General features: G+C 38.3%; 1 protein-coding gene across 3 annotated transcripts in view; it reads left to right on the top strand.

The window, feature by feature from the left end:
• RFTN1 (raftlin, lipid raft linker 1) overlaps positions 1-17328 on the top strand; it is a 135886-nt gene that overhangs the window by 44262 nt on the left and 74296 nt on the right. For all 3 annotated transcript variants that reach the window (XM_078377249.1, XM_020780138.3, XM_078377248.1), the window contains exon 4: positions 14104-14212. In XM_078377249.1, the coding sequence (XP_078233375.1) occupies positions 14104-14212 (109 nt within the window). The remainder of the gene's footprint in view (positions 1-14103; positions 14213-17328) is intronic.

The raw sequence follows: 17328 nt of genomic DNA, 5'->3' as shown, positions 1-17328 counted from the left end.
GGAAAACATTTGCATTTGACTTGTTATACTCCTGTTGCCTTTATAGCCAGTGCTATTACAAAGACAATAAAGTGCTTATTTGTATTACATTACGCCCTACACCCATGAAATAAATTCCCAGTTAAATACTGATAGGTTCTATTAAGCATGTATGGATTATATTTTCTTCTTTTTCTTTTAGTAATAACTAAGTGGCATGTTTTATTACTGCCTGTGTTCAAATGGAGTAATGAGCAAAATATATGTACACTTCTTCCTTCAGCAAAACTGGAATTAGGTGCACTAGGTCCCTGTGTAGTTCAAAGTCTGTGTATAACTCCTATGCCCCCCAAAGTATTGTTTCGTCGTTTAGTCGTTTAGTCGTGTCCGACTCTTCGTGGCCCCATAGACCAGAGCACGCCAGGCCCTCCTATCTTCCACTGCCTCCCGTAGTTGTGTCAATTTCATGTTGGTTGCTTCGCAGACACTGTCCAGCCATCTCATCCTCTGTCGTCCCCTTCTCCTCTTGCCTTCACACTTTCCTAATATCAAGGTCTTTTCTTCTCATGAGATGGCCAAAGTACTGGAGCCTCAGCTTCAGGATCTGTCCTTCCAGTGAGCACTCAGGGTTGATTTCCTTTAGAATTGATAGGTTTGTTCTCCTTGCAGTCCAGGGGACTCTCAAGAGCCTCCTCCAGCACCACAATTCAAAGGCATCAATTCTTCGGTGGTCTGCTTTCCTTATGGTCCAGCTCTCACTTCCATACATCACTACTGGAAAAACCATAGCTTTGACTATTCGGACTTTTGTTGGCAAGGTGATGTCTCTGCTTTTTAAGATGCTGTCAAGGTTTGTCATCGCTTTCCCCCCAAGAAGCAGGCGTCTTTTAATTTCGTGGCTGCTGTCTCCATCTGCAGTGTTCATAGAGCCCAAGAAAGTAAAATCTGTCACTGCCTCCATATCTTCCCCTTCAATTTCCCAGGAGGTGATGGGACCTCCTGGAAAAGACTGATCTTTTCCAATCCTCTGGCCACTGTTGAGTTTTCCAAACTTGCTGGCATATTGAATGTAGCACCTTAACAGCATCATCTTTTAAGATTTTAAATAGTTCAACTGGAATGTCATCACCTCCACTGGCCTTGTTGTTAGCCAGGCTTTCTAAGGCCCACTTGACCTCACTCTCCAGGATGTCTGGCTCAAGGTCAGCAACTACACTGTCTGGGTTGTCCGGGATATCCAAATCTTTCTGATATAATTCCTCTGTGTATTCTTGCCACCTCTTCTTGATGACTTCTGCTTCTGTTAGGTCCCTCCCATTTTTGTCCTTTATCTCATGTCCATCTTTGCACAAAATGTTCCTCTAATATCTCCAATTTTCCTGAACAGATTTCTGGTTTTCCTTTTCTGTTATTTTCCACTATTTCTTTGCATTGTTCATTTAAGAAGGCCCTCTTGTCTCTCCTTGCTATTCTTTGGAAGTCTGCATTCAATTTTCTGTAGCTTTCCTGTCTCCCTTGCATTTTGTTTCCCTTCTCCTCTCTGCTGTTTCTAAGGCCTCGTTGGACAGCCACTTTGCTTTCTTGCATTTCCTTTTCTTTGGGATGGTTTTTGTTGCTGCCTCCTGTACAATGTTACGAGCCTCTATCCTAAATTCTTCAGGCACTCTGTCCACCTAATTGAGTTCCTTAAATCTGTTTGTTTACTTCCACTGTGTATTCATAAGGGATTTGGTTTAGATTACACCTGAGTAGCCCAGTGGTTTTTCCTACTCTCTTCAGTTTAAGCTTGAATTTTGCTATGAGAAGCTGATGGTCAGAGCCGCAGTCAGCTCCAGGTCTTGTTTTTGCTGACTGTATAGAGCTCCTCCATCTTTGGCTGCAGATAATATAATCAATCTGATATTGATATTGCCCATCTGGTGATTTCCATGTATAGAGTCGCCTCTTGTGTTGTTGGAAGAGAGTGTTTGTGATGACCAGCTTGTTCTCTTGACAAAACTGTATTAGCCTTTGCCCTGCTTCATTCTGAACTCCAAGGCTAAACTTCCCTGTTGTTCTTTTTATCTCTTGGCTCCCTACTTTAGCATTCCAGTCCCCTAGAATTAGAAGAACATCTTTCTTTGGTGTCAGTTCTAGAAGGTGTTGTAAATCTTCATAAAAATGTTCAATTTCAGTCTCCTCAGCAGTGGTGGTTGGTGCATAAACGTGGATTATTGTGATGTTGAAAGGTCTGCCTTGGATTCGTATTGACACCGTTCTATCATTTTTGAGATTGTATCCCAGTACAGCTTTTCCCACTCTTTTGTTGACTATTCAACAAAATTCCTTCTACAGGAGTCTTGCCCACAATAGTAGATATGATAATCATCTGAGCTGAATTCACCCATTCCTCTCCATTTTAGTTCACTGATGCCCAGGATGTCGATGTTTATTCTTTCCATCTCCTGTTTGACCACCTCCAGTTTCCCAAGGTTCATAGATCTTACATTTCAGGTTCGTATGCAGTATTTTTCTTTGCAGCATTGGATTTTCCTTTCACTTCCACTTCCAGGCACGTCCACAGCTGAGCGTCCTTTCAGCTTTGGCACAACCACTTCATTAGCTCTGGATCTACTTGTACTTGTCCTCCGCTGTTCCTCAGTAGCATGTTGGACTCCTTTCAACCTGAGGGGCCCATCTTCCAGCATCATATCTTTTAGCCTTTTGTTTCTGATCATGGGGCGTTCTTGGCAAATATACTGGAGTGGCATTGCCATTTCCTACTCCAGGTGGATTGCGTTTAGTCGGAACTCTCCACTATGTCCTGTCCGTCTTGGGTGTCCCTGCACGGCATAGCCCATAGCTTCTCTGAGTTACTCATGCCCCTTCGCCACAACAAGGCAGCAATCCATGAAGGGGCCCCCAAGGTACACTTTATACTTTAACTGCAAAGTATAAACTGTTCACACACACTTAAAGGACAGAAAAAGCCTCTGTCATCAGAGGGGGAAAGCAGAGATGCAACCTCTGCCCCCTCCCCGAGCAGCACAGCACTGTGACCTCCCCCTGAACTGCATTGACCTTCTGGCATGGCCCAGTACCCTCCCTGGCCACTACATGGAGCTGCCATGCCAGGAGAGGAGGCTGGTTGGCCTGCCATCATGAGACCAAGGGCTGTTGCACCACCAACAAGAGAGGCCTTGGTAAGTCTGAGATTCACTTTTCTTGGAACACTTCCTGGAGACAAAGATCAGCACAGTATTTGTTTGTTTGTTTATTGAAATATGTAATGAAAATTAATCGCTCTTAATCTGCACCCACACGCGCTTTCCTGGAGCTCCTTTGGGGTTGTGCACTGGCAGCTGGCTTGTTTACTTCCCATTTCAAATTAAGCCCCGCCCATCCCGAGGCACACAGAGTGAGGCTCTCGTGCAGTGGGACAGAAACTTAGAGGGAATGTTGTATACACTTAATTAAATTTAAAACTTTAGAACTGGTGGGACCACAGTGGACTTTGAAGATACGAGATATCTCAATTTTTCTGCTATTGATGAAGAAATGTTCACTACAGAACACAGGTGGATAAAGACTAAAAGCTATACATTATAGCTAGCTGTAGTAGCTAGGTGCTACTTGTGGCTACCTCTCCTTGAGTGCCTTGTTGGTGATCAGAGGATTTGAAGGAGGGTTAGACATCCATTTCACAATAACTGGAGAGAATTTCCAGAATGATAATCATCTCTGGCTGTTTCTGACTTTCTTCTTAGCCCAGTACCCTCACATGGAAGCAGGATAAATCTTCTCTATTGAACTATGGAAACACAGAATTTCTCCAGAGCAGTATTGGTGGAAGCTTCTCTTCTTTATCCTTTGCAGATGCCAGGAGTTTCAGGAAAGAGTAAGGTTTTTTTTTCTGCACAGAAAGGAAGACACAGTTTTTGTGATAAGCAGAGAATATAAGAGGAATTTCTCATACTGTTTGTCCGTATACACAGTTACTGTGAAAAGATCAATAGATTCTGATAGTGATTGTTTCTGTGAATTTCCTACAAAAGTGTCAGCCCTCAGAGACATCTTTGTGAAAACTGAGCACTGGGCAAAGTTAAATTCTATCTGCTGCATCTTTTCTTTTTGATGTTTTTGCCTATGTGGTTACTACTTCTTTCTCAAATATTTCTACACCAGTAAGAGAATGCCTAAGGGTTACATCTCTTTTGGCTTGCTCTATATGGTTAGCAGTAGGGCAAGGGTAGACCATACTCGGAACCTTGAAATGTACATCTTGCCTGTCTGTCAGCCTTGTTGTCACAGTGACTCATGTATGTTTTTAGATGTGTTATTGATGGGAAAGTAATTGTAAGAGAGATAGCTATTGCAGTATCAACAGAGGATGACTCTGTAGTTGCCACAGCTTTCTGTTAAAAAATAAAAGGGAAAGAAGATAGCTACAGCATCCAGTCTCACTAGCTTCTCACATAAATTCAGTGGCTGGTATGATGATGGAAGATGGAAATGGTATAACTGGAGGTGGGTAGCTTACAGGCACAAGTGACTGTATGTTCATGGTCATTGTTATGTTGTCTGTTGAAGTAACACACTTTGGCATCTGCTATTGATTGATTGATTGATTGATTGATTGATTGATTGATTGATTGATTGATTTGATTTATTTGATTTATATCCCGCCCATCTGGAATATTTGAGTCTCCTTAGATAATAATTACAGCTATGATAGGAAAATTGCACCAGTTAAGAAGGAGATTGTTGAATTATTTCCTTAGTGTGCAATTTGAGTCTTTAACCAAATGATCAGATAAAATTGGATTGCTTGTAGCCAAACAACGGTGGAAATAAAATATCTGACTTTGACATGTTGCAAAAAGTACAGTGGTGCCTCACTTACCGATGTTAATTCGTTCCAGCGAAATCACTGTAGAGCGAAAACATCGTAAAGCGAAAATAAAAAACCCATTGAAACGCATTAAAACCCGGTTAATGCGTTCCAATGGGCTAAAAACTCAGCATCCAGCGAAGATCCTCCATACGGCGGCCATTTTCAGTGCCTGTCTAGCGAGGAATCCATCCTAGAAAACAGCGGGGGGCCATTTTCTTCAGCCGGTGGCCATTTTGGAACAAGACGATCAGTTGTTTGCTGATTGTCGTAATGTGAAAAATCGGTTCCCGAAGCAAGGAACCGATCATCGCACAGCGGATTTTGCCCATAGGAAGCATCGTTTTGCGATCGCTTTTGCGATCACAAAAAAGGCATCATTAAGCGGATTCGTTGTTATATGGGGCAATTGTAAAGCAAGGCACGACTGTACTGTATGTAGTGAGAATTTTCAGCTGTTTATACACAAAAATTTAAAGATTACTGGAGGTTCAATTGTAAATGCAGATTCATTATGTGTTCTGTGAACTTAACTAGTCTCCTTTAAGAAAAGCTTTAAAGCTTTTGGTCTTTATACATATTGTACATCATAGCTTTTGTTTTAAATTCTGTCCATACATGCTTTGGATCTGTTTCCAATAATGTATTGTTTTTTAACATTATTCTTTTGTATTCTATGTTGCATGGTTCTGTGCCTTGTTTTTCTTGTGCATCACCAGAATTTAGACTGTTTGATTTTGCTTCACTCATTACAGAGAGGTTTGTTGTAATGCCATCTTTGAATTAATATAGGCTAGAACTGATATTCTGATCTTGCTTCAGTTTATATGCACTCTGAGTTATGGCTGGGCAACATATGGTTCTCTAGATGTTGCTCGACTACAAATCCATTCAATTCTAGCCAGTATAGCAAATGGTCAAGAGTGATGAGAATTTCATCCAACAATCTCTAGAGGGCTAGTGTTATCCGGGTACTGTTTTTGGATGACTCTGAGGGCAATTCTTCAGCTTAGAAGGAAAGACTCTGAGTGATACAATATATGTGGAATAATTAATTATTCCATTGGTCCCGCATGTCCAGATTTATTGCTCCTGCTGTTTCTTCTTCTTCTTCTTCTTCTTCTTCTTCTTCTTCTTCTTCTTCTTCTTCTTCTTCTTCTTCTTCTTCTTCTTCTTCTTCTACAAGGGATTACTCACCAAGAGGCGTCTCATGGAAAGAAATCTTAACACATATTTGTTTGCTCACACTGACAAGTGTGAAACATAGGGCTTGAGCATGGAACATTGGCTGCAACCACAGAGAGCTATGAAAAGAGCATAGGATGAAGATGCTGAAACTTTAGGAGAGGGCTAGATTCTTGAAATGAAATTTCTGAAAAGTTAAAAACCAGATCAACCACTGAAACTTAATGGTGGAGGATTGAGGAGAGATAAAAGGTTGTAGTTTTCCACAAAAAATAATTAAATTAAGGAATTGCCTGTTTTAAGATGTAGTGATGGCAGTTAACATGGATGGAGAGCAGACAAATTTATAGAAAACAACAATTACTAAAAGTCATTGGCAACTTTCCATCTGGTGTTGTACACCCACAGCCAGTGTTGCCACCCATTTGGTTCTGGTCACAGCTGGAACACTGAGCACATGGTGCAGGGGCCCCGCCCAGCACTGGCAGAAAAGTAGAAGAATCCAGTAACACAGACAATATTGGTTGCTGGGGTATACAGGCAGGAGAGTGATATTGCTGTCATGGCCTGCTCATCAGCTTCTGTTGTGGAAACAATATTACACTATTAAGTTCCTAATTTTAAAAAAATCATCAGCAGCACATGTTCAGCTTCTGTGACAGGCAAACAACAAAATAGTCCTTTCAGACTATCTTGTTTAAAAATATTATGATGATAAATCATGGTGGTTTTTTATGTGTATGCATTCAATTAAGCAAAATGCATCTCCCCATGCATAGCAAGTTATATTCCACCGTTGTATGTTTTAAATTTTCCTTGCACACCCTGTGACTGTTAAACATTATATTCAAGAGTTTTAATTCCGCATTATGGAATTTGTGCTGTGCTGCTCACATTTTACAGAGGTGTTCTACAGCAAGTGTTCTGTGGAATCTCCCAGGGGTTCTGCAAAACATAAACATCTATCCCAGGTATACTGTATTCTCCTCTTGCACCTCACTGGCACCCCTCAAGCTCAAGTTTCACACTAAAAGGTAGTTATGCAAGGGACATCTTGAGAAGAAAAGTGGGGTATAAATATTTTAAATACAATAATAAATTAATTTTCAGAACTACATTTGCATTTTTTTTTCTGTTTTCTGATTGTTCAATGATTTGCATAATTTTCAAGTTATACGTATGAATTAGAAAAATATTTGCCTTTATATTTGCAGTTGTTAAATTATTTATTCATAGCCAGTTTTCATAACTATTACAATGTATTACAGTGATACCTGAAGCATAAAAATGATATCCTTTAAAAGTGTGCATGAAAAGGTATGGAACTAGAAGCATGTGTGAGCTCATGAGTGAAGATTTTAGTAACATACAGCTAAGTATGTATTTACTGCGTCTTTCATAGAGATGAAACCACAAAGGATTGCACCAGTACTGATTCATTATCACCATATTCCTGTATTGCTTCCGGGAAAGAAAGAAAGAAAGAAAGAAAGAAAGAAAGAAAGAAAGAAAGAGAAGGAAGGAAGGAAGGAAGGAAGGAAGGAAGGAAGGAAGGAAGGAAGGAAGGAAGGAAGGAAGGAAGGAAGGAAGGAAGGAAGGAAGGAAGGAAGGAAGGAAGGAAGGAAGGAAAGAAAGAAAGAAAGAAAGAAAGAAAGAAAGAAAGAAAGAAAGAAAGAAAGAAAGAAAGAAAGAAAGAAAGAAAGAACACTTACTGTGCAGACACAGCTTTAAACAGAGACAAGATTTAATTCCAGGAAATGCATTAATTATGAAATAAAAACTAAATAGTTATGACCAAATTCCAGCAGGGGGATTTTTACAAAGGGTACAAGATTGCAGATGTGAAATTTAATCTTGGGGCTGCTTGTTCACAGTTATTCTCACATGACAGAACTGAATCACACTGATTCACACTTTCAGGAAGGCCCCTTGCAGGAAAGGAATTGCTAGAAGGTGACATTTTATTACAGTACATGTCTCCTTTACAAGCTGATTCTTTTCCAGTATAGTAACTAGCGCACGCACATGCACACGCAAGTACACACACGCGCGCACACACACACATACACACACCTCTTTCAGAAGGGAAAATAGATTTTGTGAAAGATCATGGGGCTTACAGAGTGGCATTATGAGCACCTCTTTCTGTCATGTTTTCTGATTGTCTGATAATTGCCTTCATGGCTAAGCAGAGATTTGAACCATGTCTCCTGAGTCCTAGTTTGTCACTTTATCTGCTACATCACTCTTGCTCTTCTTTTACTGCTGAGGTGGATAAAATGCAGCCCTCTGGGTCCCATCAGCGTAGCCAATAGTGATGAATGCTGGAAGTTACAATCCAGCACTTGAAAGGCCACGCTCTGATCACTGGTATATTATGAGAACAAAATAGAAAATACTCTGTACAGTGTATTTACTTTTTTTAGGAAGAGGAAGGAATTCACATGATAAAATGTCCTGATGTGCAGTGATCCTACTTCAGCTTCTGATATTTGCAGTTAAAAGGATCTTGTACAGTGGGGAAATCCTCCTCATTGAAGCCTAAACAATCTTTGCCAGTCAAACTGAGATGACAATAATGGGCTAAGAATATAATTTGATATGATTTTATGTAGTTTGTCATAACTAGGGTAAACCTGTCATGAGACAGTAAAAACAATGAAACGACCGAAGTGATGTTGTAATAATCCTCCTCAGCTTATAAGAAACTGCTGAGGTAGTGAGAATGGGATGATATGAGTTTACACTCGAATTTGCAGCTCGCTGGATAGCTCAGTGAGTTAGGTATCTGGCTGCAGAGGTTGGGAGTTCAGTTCCCCACCGTGCATCACAGAAGAGCCAGCCTGTGTTTCCTTGGGCAAGCTGCACAATCCGAAGATGCTCCCAGAAGAAGGGAATGGTAAACCACTTCTAAGTACTCTCTGCCTAGAAAACCCAGGAAAGGGTTGTCATAAGCCAGAGTTTGACCAGACAGCACACAAGTATTATTTATTGTTTAATGCATTTAAGTCTTATGTTTCAGGACAAAACCTTACAATAATAAACAAAAAGAGTAATAGACAAATAAAATAAAATTAAAGCAAAGCAATAACAAATGTAATTATTGGTATAAATAACAAACCAGCTCCCTCTCAACCTTGAAAGTATGGTTTTATTGGTCATTGAGTGCTGCAGAAGGGAGGGGGATTGGGTAGCAGAAGAAGAATCCATTGGAAAGACATTGTTGAATCCTGGCCAAGAATATGGGCCCTCTAATTGTTTGTATAGCTCATATGCCCATGATGGGAAAAAGAATTCCCATTCTGTACTTGCCGATTCGGTGTAATTGTGATGTCTATGCAGTCTCTGATCACCATCAACCTTGATAGCTGTTGGTAATAGCCAGGAGGCAGAAAATATTGGCTGATGATGGGACTTGGTCAGGTTCATTTTGGTTCAAGTTGTCCTGCAAGTAATGTAACCTCGAATTGTTGAGGGCTTTAAAAGTCAAATCTCGGTTTTATATCTAGCCTGGAAATGAATAAGGTGCTAGTATAATTTGCAGGGTACTTCTGTTGGTTTGATCAGAACTCAAGGTCCTTGTAAACATGTCTGTGACTGTTCTTCCAAAGCAGACTTACTTAGAAACAATTGTAGGCTATATGTAACTGAAACCTTATCAATAAAATGCAACTGGTTCTTAATGTCTTAGGAAAAATTGATTAATAGTGTTTTGTTAAGCTTATGTTAAGCTAAACTTTTGAAATTGTAGACAGATTGTGAAGTAAATATACATCCATATAAGATACATAAGTTGTCCTTACAGCAGCAGTGAACTGGTAGCACTGGAGTCATCAAACAGTTCACAGACATCAGTATTTATACCTCACGTCTGCTGCTTTTTTCTGTTTCTATACAGCTGATAGAGCACTCCTGTAACTCCTGTAACTTAATGTCTTAGAGTAGTTTACCTAGATTATAACAAATAAAATAGGAATAAAGCAACAAAATACATTGGTAGTATAAAATCACAATTCAGTTTAAAACAAAGAGCAGCTGCAGTTATGTGGAACATGATGAGAAAGAAGAAGTGCAAATGCCTTGCGCTTCCTGTGCTCTGCACTTCTGTGTATCTTCTGAACTAGAACTTGCACATTTCATCTTGGTGGGCAGATACAGTACAACCTTTTTATTTTTAGTGCTAAGCAGAAGAATACGTTAAACTTCTGCTTCCTGTTTCCTCTGTGTTCTGTAGTATCGGAAGCCATTATTCACGTCACAATGCAAAGTGGTACTTCATTTTTAAAGCATGAAACTGTTGTACAGTTTTATTTAAATAGACTGTGGTCTTAGTATTTCCCTTCATATAAAAAGCTTTGTAGTGAAGTTAATCTGGCTAATAAACTCCAGAATATATTTGATACTCCGTGTAGACATATCTTTTTGAAGTTCTTAGTAGTTTTGAAAAACATTTTTATTCACATTCTATATTACGTGTTTTATTCATGCAATACAGAATTTAATTACATACTAAGCACACATGTATTTGCCTTTAGCTGAATGTTTTCAGTGATCCAATAGTAAATGTATTTTTGACATGCTTCTCTTAACCTTCCCTTCTTTTTTGTGGCATCTAAGCATATTGCATGTTTATTTTTGCTAAAAGTGTGGAAAACTGGAAATATGATCTAAAATTGTTTCAGGTTCTCTGATATTCACGATAATTAGGGTATGGCGGGGGAAGAAATCAGTCTTCATGTTAGGAGTGAGGCTGCTGCTTCTAAGGTATTTTGCACATTGTGAAAAAATTGAAATAAGGAAGATTACAGTTAATGGCTAAAGTAAAGTAGCAGGGGAAGAAGTGAAAGAGAATCTCCATCCAGTACATGGAATAGGCCTGGTGGAATTCCTGCATTATGCATGTACAGCTGTAGTGTGTCCAGTAATATTAATATATGTGTGTGGTTTGGGAGGAGCAAGATAGACATTCAGCTCAATACTATTCCTCCCCTTTTTTCAATTACTGTACCCCCAAAATAACACAGAGTCTTTTATTAATTTTTGCTCCAAGAAATGCATTAGAGCTTATTTTCAGGGGATGTTTTATTTTTTCATGTACAACTATCTACATTTATTCAAATACAGTCATGTCATCATCTTCTGGTTGCTGCAGAATGGTGGAGGGCAGGGTTTCACTTAAGTGGGACTTATTTTGGGGGCAGGGCTTATATTACGAGCATCCTGAAAAATCATACTAGGACTTATTTTCAGGTTAGGTCATATCTTCGGGAAAATGGTAGTATTTATCATATTTTGTGAAATTGCCCCTTTGTGTTTCAAAACCAGTTTCTTATTTATCACACCATACTGGGGAGAGTAAAAAGCTGAATACGTTTGTTGGAAGATCTGGGGGTTGAGATTTCAGTTCTCCACTGTGCCTTTGAGCACTGAGGTAGTCTGTGGGGTCTTGGCCAAGTGACATGGTCCTAGACTGCAGAAGAAGGGAATGGCAAACCATATCTGAGTATTCTGTATCTAGAAAACCCTGGAAAGGATTGCCGCAAGTTGGAAGAATAGTAAACAGTCATTTCAATATTAATAGTTAAAATGCCTGTTCAACGGATTACCATACAGTGGGGTCTTGACTTGAGAACTTAATCTGTATTGGAAGGCGGTTCTCAAGTCAAAAAGTTCTCAGGTCAAATCTGCATTTCCCATAGGAATGCATTGAAAACCATTTGATCCGTATCTGCTCTTTTCCGTCCATAGAAACTAATGGGAAGCTGCTATTCTGCCTTCGACCACTAGAGGGGGATATTTTGTTTCTTTTTTTCTTAGGTCAAGAAAGGTTCAGGGAAGGCAGGGAAAATACAGTCCAGGCAGTACCAGGCAGTCTGAAGACTGTCTCCCAATCCACTCACTAAACGCTGGGAGGAGTGAGGAAGCAGACAGGCACCCTTTTCACTGGCCAACAGTTAACTGAAAGTTCAAATTTTGCACTTTCCCTGCCTCCCACGTGGTTTTTTTAGTTCTTAACTCAAATCTAAGTATGTAAGTCAAGTCAATATTTTCCTATGAGAGTGGTTCTTAAGTCAAAATGTTCTTAACTCAAGTCGTTCTTAAGTCAAGACCCCACTGTATCCTATTAGGGACTTGATTATATTCTGTTGTTTCAGAAGATTGAGGATCCAAACCAGCAGGTTTAATTTATAAGAAAACGGGGTTTCCACTAAACATTACAGGGCTCCTTCCATGCATGAAATCTGTAATAGAATGAACTACTTTGAAACGTGATGAACTATACTTCACTATGGCTTTTAAAACAGAGGTTGGAGAATGATGCATGACCTAGAGAGTATTCCAGCTATCTTAATGTGTGACCAGGCCAGTTTCTACATCCTGTGTTTCTTAATTGAAATCCTCAGTGCCCATTTCCTCCTAAGGGGCAGTGAGTAGGCATGGTTGTGATCAGGGTGTTCTGGGCTTTCAAATATTGGGAGACTTTGAAGATGTCTTTTCATTGCACAGGTAATGGGCAAGAAAATAGAATAAATTATCATCTATGTTTTTTTCCCTCTCAGTTTTCAGGGGATCCCCTTGAAATTAAGGGATCCTTGAAAACTGGAAAAGAACATGCACGTGCCAGTTAACTTCAACAGAGACCATAAATTATTTTGCACTGTTTGCAATCTCATTTTTTTTTAATAAGATAAGAGTAAAGGTGAAGGGACATGTAGGGTACAACAAAAATGTAATACTTATTTTGGTAAACTGCACTTCAGAGCTTGGAAACCCTACTTTCTCTACTTTTTCTGGATGAACACTTCCAGAATAGTAACTTTTCTGAGTTTTGGTGTAATGTCTCACAGGAAACACTGCAATCTTGAGTTGCCTTAACAGTTATTTTCACTCTTCAGCTCCTTAATCTCATGGCTCTGAATGTGTTAGAAGCTCAGGGAACACCTAAAGCCACCTTCATCTGTGATGTGCAGGAATATTAATGCCTGACAGCTGGTACTGATAGATTTGGAAAACTCAAAGCTATTGTTTTTAGTTCTCCCTGCTGTTTACCTAATATTATTATGTTTTGGCTCAAGCAGTGCAATGAACGCTTTGCAATTTACTAAAAACCATACAAGTTGTTCTTTCTGTGTTTTTTCTTTTCTTTTTAATGGCTTGTTAACCAAGAAATGTGATTTTTGAATGTGTGAAAACAGAAACAACACTGTAGGACTGGTGTGGTAGGGTTGGCTTTAAGCCGTATGTGAAAACAGGAGTGTGTTTTATTAAAGATGCCTTTTACAAAGATCTTGTTGCTTACATATGAAAAAGTGGTTAATTTGATAACATTGTATGAGGACAGATTGAGTTAGCATATGGAAAAATAATTTGAATTAGTTTAAACATGAACACTGAATGTGTATAATTTGTGTTCTAAAATATACAGTACTGCATGCATATGGGATTTTAAAAAGTTCAAATTAAAAATTCCATTTCAAAATGTCTTTATGTCCTTCTGGAAATCCTAACGTCATGTCATTGCTAGCCTAGAAGCAAGAATTACCCTTGAATGTCAAACTAGGCAATAGTAGGGATGGGATTTAGAGATTTTAAAAAAATTACAAATACCATAATTCCCCATTCTGGATATGTCAGGTATAATTCGCAGAATGGGAATTATACCTGACGTATCCAGAATGGGGAATTATGGAATTTGTAGGCAAAGAAATTTGAACTCCCATCGTTAGAAAATACACTTAGTGCTGTACATACTTAGAAGTAGCTTTTCCTCAAGTGGTGAAAGGCACCTGTTTGTTGTAACATATACTTTTTATCCCTTATCTGGCATTTAGTAGTGATTTGCTTTGTGATGGGTCATTGGAAAATAAACACCAGTTTATTTTGCAGGTCCACTTGCTGAGAAACATACCTCTGAAGAAAGTGTGTGATTGGAGGTGAAATGTATTAATGGCAAAGAATACTCATTTTCTTTAAAAGCTAGTTTGACCTTTCATTAGCCTTGCATAGAACTTCAGTTTTGGGGTCCTGTCTGCTGTTGAGCTTTGTTTTTTGTTTTACTTTTTCCTCAGATCCTTGAAAAATGATGCCATCAGTGATGGGAATACTTTAGAAATAGAAAGTTGTTTTTCATCTGATCACCCTCCAGATAAATCAAAAATGCCAGATCTTATTAAGAAAGTAAGTAAAAACAAAGCACTTCTACAGTTGCAAATAGTTACTTTTGGAACAATGTATAGTACTGTTGTCAAAAATATCCATGGAATATCCTTTTCTTTAGATAAATTTGGAAGAATCCCAATAGTGTTCTCAGAGGGATGGAGTAAGTTGCTCTAGCTAATTGAGCTAATTAACTAAGTGCTGGGTGTGTGTTGGTTGTGTGCCTAATTATGATCTCAGTCTTATGACTGGCATCTCATTGATCAGCTGCACTTAGCCACAAGTCACACAGATCTTCTATTATTTTGTTCCGTAGAAGTCTTTACACTTGTTTTAAAGTAAAACATATTTCTTCTCTAACAATCAAATTTTTGATTCTATCTTACATTGTTCATGCCTATATTACTCAATTCCAAGCACCTTTTGGGGCTCATGGAAGTACAGTGGTACCTCGCTTAACGAGTGCCTCGCTCAACGATGAATTTGCATAACGATGGCCTTTGCTGGAAATTTTGCCGCCTCACCTAACGATGTTTCCTATGGGGGATTTTCGCATAACGATGTTTGGGACCTTGCTTCACTTAACGATGACAGTTTTAGGTCCCCTGTTTCGCTTAACTTTTTTTTTTGACAGCCCTGTTTTCGCTATTTTACAAATATTCTACAATGTTTAAAAATGTTTAAAATGCTTGGAATCGTTAGTGCACCTAATAAAACCTTCATTAAAGTAATTTGGGTTCGTTCTGAGTCTTTTTGAATTTTTGGTGATTTTTTTTTCACCATTGAAATGTATTGAATAGGCTCCTATTGGAACGGATTAACCGGTTTTCAATGCATTCCTATGGGAAATGGTGTTTCGCTTAACAATGTTTTCACATAATGATGTTTTTAATGGAACCAATTAACATCGTTATGTGAGGCACCACTGTATTTACTGTGAGCTGTTGATTGCCTTGTAATCTCTTGCCTAATCTCCCCACTTTCATCTATGTGTGCAACAAAATTGTTGGCCAGCTGAGGGCAGAGATGCTTGAGTCTGCTTTCGAAACTTAAGAAAAAAAACTGATTTTGAACTGTTTTTAGGATGTACGGAAACAGATTGAAGGCTGTCTAGTCAAGCATAGTTTCTGTTTCTTTTTCATGGCTCCAAGAGCATTTGAGCAGATTTCTCAGGAAACTGTATTAGCTGTGGAAAGCCTCTATCAATATTGATTGAAATCCTGTTGGCATAACATACTCCACATAAGGCTGACAACATTCTTTATAGTACCAGTTTTTCAGAAATTTAATATTTCCTACTTCTGTTCTGAAGCTCCCTAGCCTCTCGTATAATCCTTTGCACTACTGAAAAGCTGTCAGATCCACAGGACTGGAAGTCTTTAATTATCAAAAATTATCACCATCAAGATGACTGCAAGGGTGCCATCAGTTTTCAGTTACTAATTTCCCCTTCCATCCTATGGCTCTAAAAGTTTTCTAATTATGAAAGGGATTGCACAGGAGCCTGAGAACTTTGGGACAGAAATGATAAATGTTTGGTTTCTGAAAAATTGCCCCTTCTGATAACATCATCTGCCTTACACAGTGTAAGTTATATCAACAGGATTTTAGCTTTTGCCAACTTCATTCCATAAGTGACTACTACTATTCTGTGGATTTTCTTCTGATCTCTTTGTGATTTCATAGTTCCCATAGTTGTGTATGTGGGAATATGCACATGGAATTTCCAGATTTCATCTTTTGTTCTAAATTATTCTGTGGCCTTTTTATAATTGCTTGGGGAATTACTGCAATCATGATCTGTATTGATAACTTAAGAGAAAATGCCCTTTACTATTACTCTAAATTGTGTGTATAGTATCGGATTCTGTATGTTCTTGTCATCAGCCTACATAAAATCAGGACTAAAGAACAGAAAGACCTAGTCACTCCTAAACAAATGTCAGATTTAGAGGCTTAAGACCCAAGGGATTTAGAAATAAATGTTTTAAAGGTTTTTCTTGAGTGAAAAGTTATACAATATTCACTGTTTAAAAAACTATGAAAAGAATAAAGTATAAAATGATAAATACTACATTTTTTGTAGTTACTTAAAATATACCTGAGAACTTTCCACATCTGTGCCTTGAGCACATTTGGAACCTCAAAGAACATGCATGAGTTTTTAGTCAGAAAAGAGAGATTTTCTGTTCTATAAAATTAATGTTCTTTTGTACTAAATAATGTTGGACCAAAACACAAATACATTTTTTCATTAAAATTGTTGTGGTATTTTTAATGACTCTTCAGTTTTGTTCTATGGATTCAGATTAATAGCTTGGTTATGCGTTCATTTAGATATCTAAATTTTTGCTTCTGGTTCAGCGAAAAACTAGATCTACTACATGACTTGAGCTGCTGGTCAATGCTTTAATTTACAGTTTCAAATGTATCACTAGCACATAACACAACATTGCTGTCCCGAGTAATCTCAAATAGTGCATCATAATTTTGTACAGAAATATCCTAATCTTGTGTGTTTCTAAAGTTTTTTTAATGCAAGAGAAACTGCATCTAAAGCAGCTTCCAGTCTTCAGATAGAAACATTTGAAATGGCTCTCTTCTAATGCTAATTTTGCCAAAAGATTTGCTTATTTAAATGATATGAAACTCTTTGAAGTCATGTTAGTCTTTTCAGGATAATTCTGTTGTAACAGAACAGTTCTACCTTTATTGTTTCTTTATTCTATAGTAAAAGGTTTTCTCAAAGCCTTTCACTTTAGATTTTGTTTTCCAAACACCTAAAAAGCAAGCAGAATCCACCTCTTTATTTAAAGGTCTTTAGGGGTGTGATTGCTATGTTGCTGTTTTTGACAATAATGTTTTGAAAACACATGTAAAGCAAAGGATTGTGTTAAATTTCACATGTTGTGTATTTTGGGGACTGTGACAATGAAGAGAAACACATGCTCTTGTTTAAACCCTTCTTTTTAAAAAAAAAAACTGAACATAATGTCTACTTTACTTTGCAATATAATTTTGTTTTGGAGATACCACCTCTGTGATTGTGTGGAAAGTATTCCATTCTGTCCCCAGGAGACTTGGTTTCCTTTTGTAATCCTTTGCCCCAGTGGCTTTTTTAAAAGTTCATCTTCTGG

Source organism: Pogona vitticeps, chromosome 6 (genome assembly GCF_051106095.1).
Source record: "Pogona vitticeps strain Pit_001003342236 chromosome 6, PviZW2.1, whole genome shotgun sequence".
Taxonomy (NCBI): Eukaryota; Metazoa; Chordata; class Lepidosauria; order Squamata; family Agamidae; genus Pogona; species Pogona vitticeps.
Note: the sequence above shows the minus strand (reverse complement) of the source record. Positions and strands in the feature narration are given on the sequence as shown.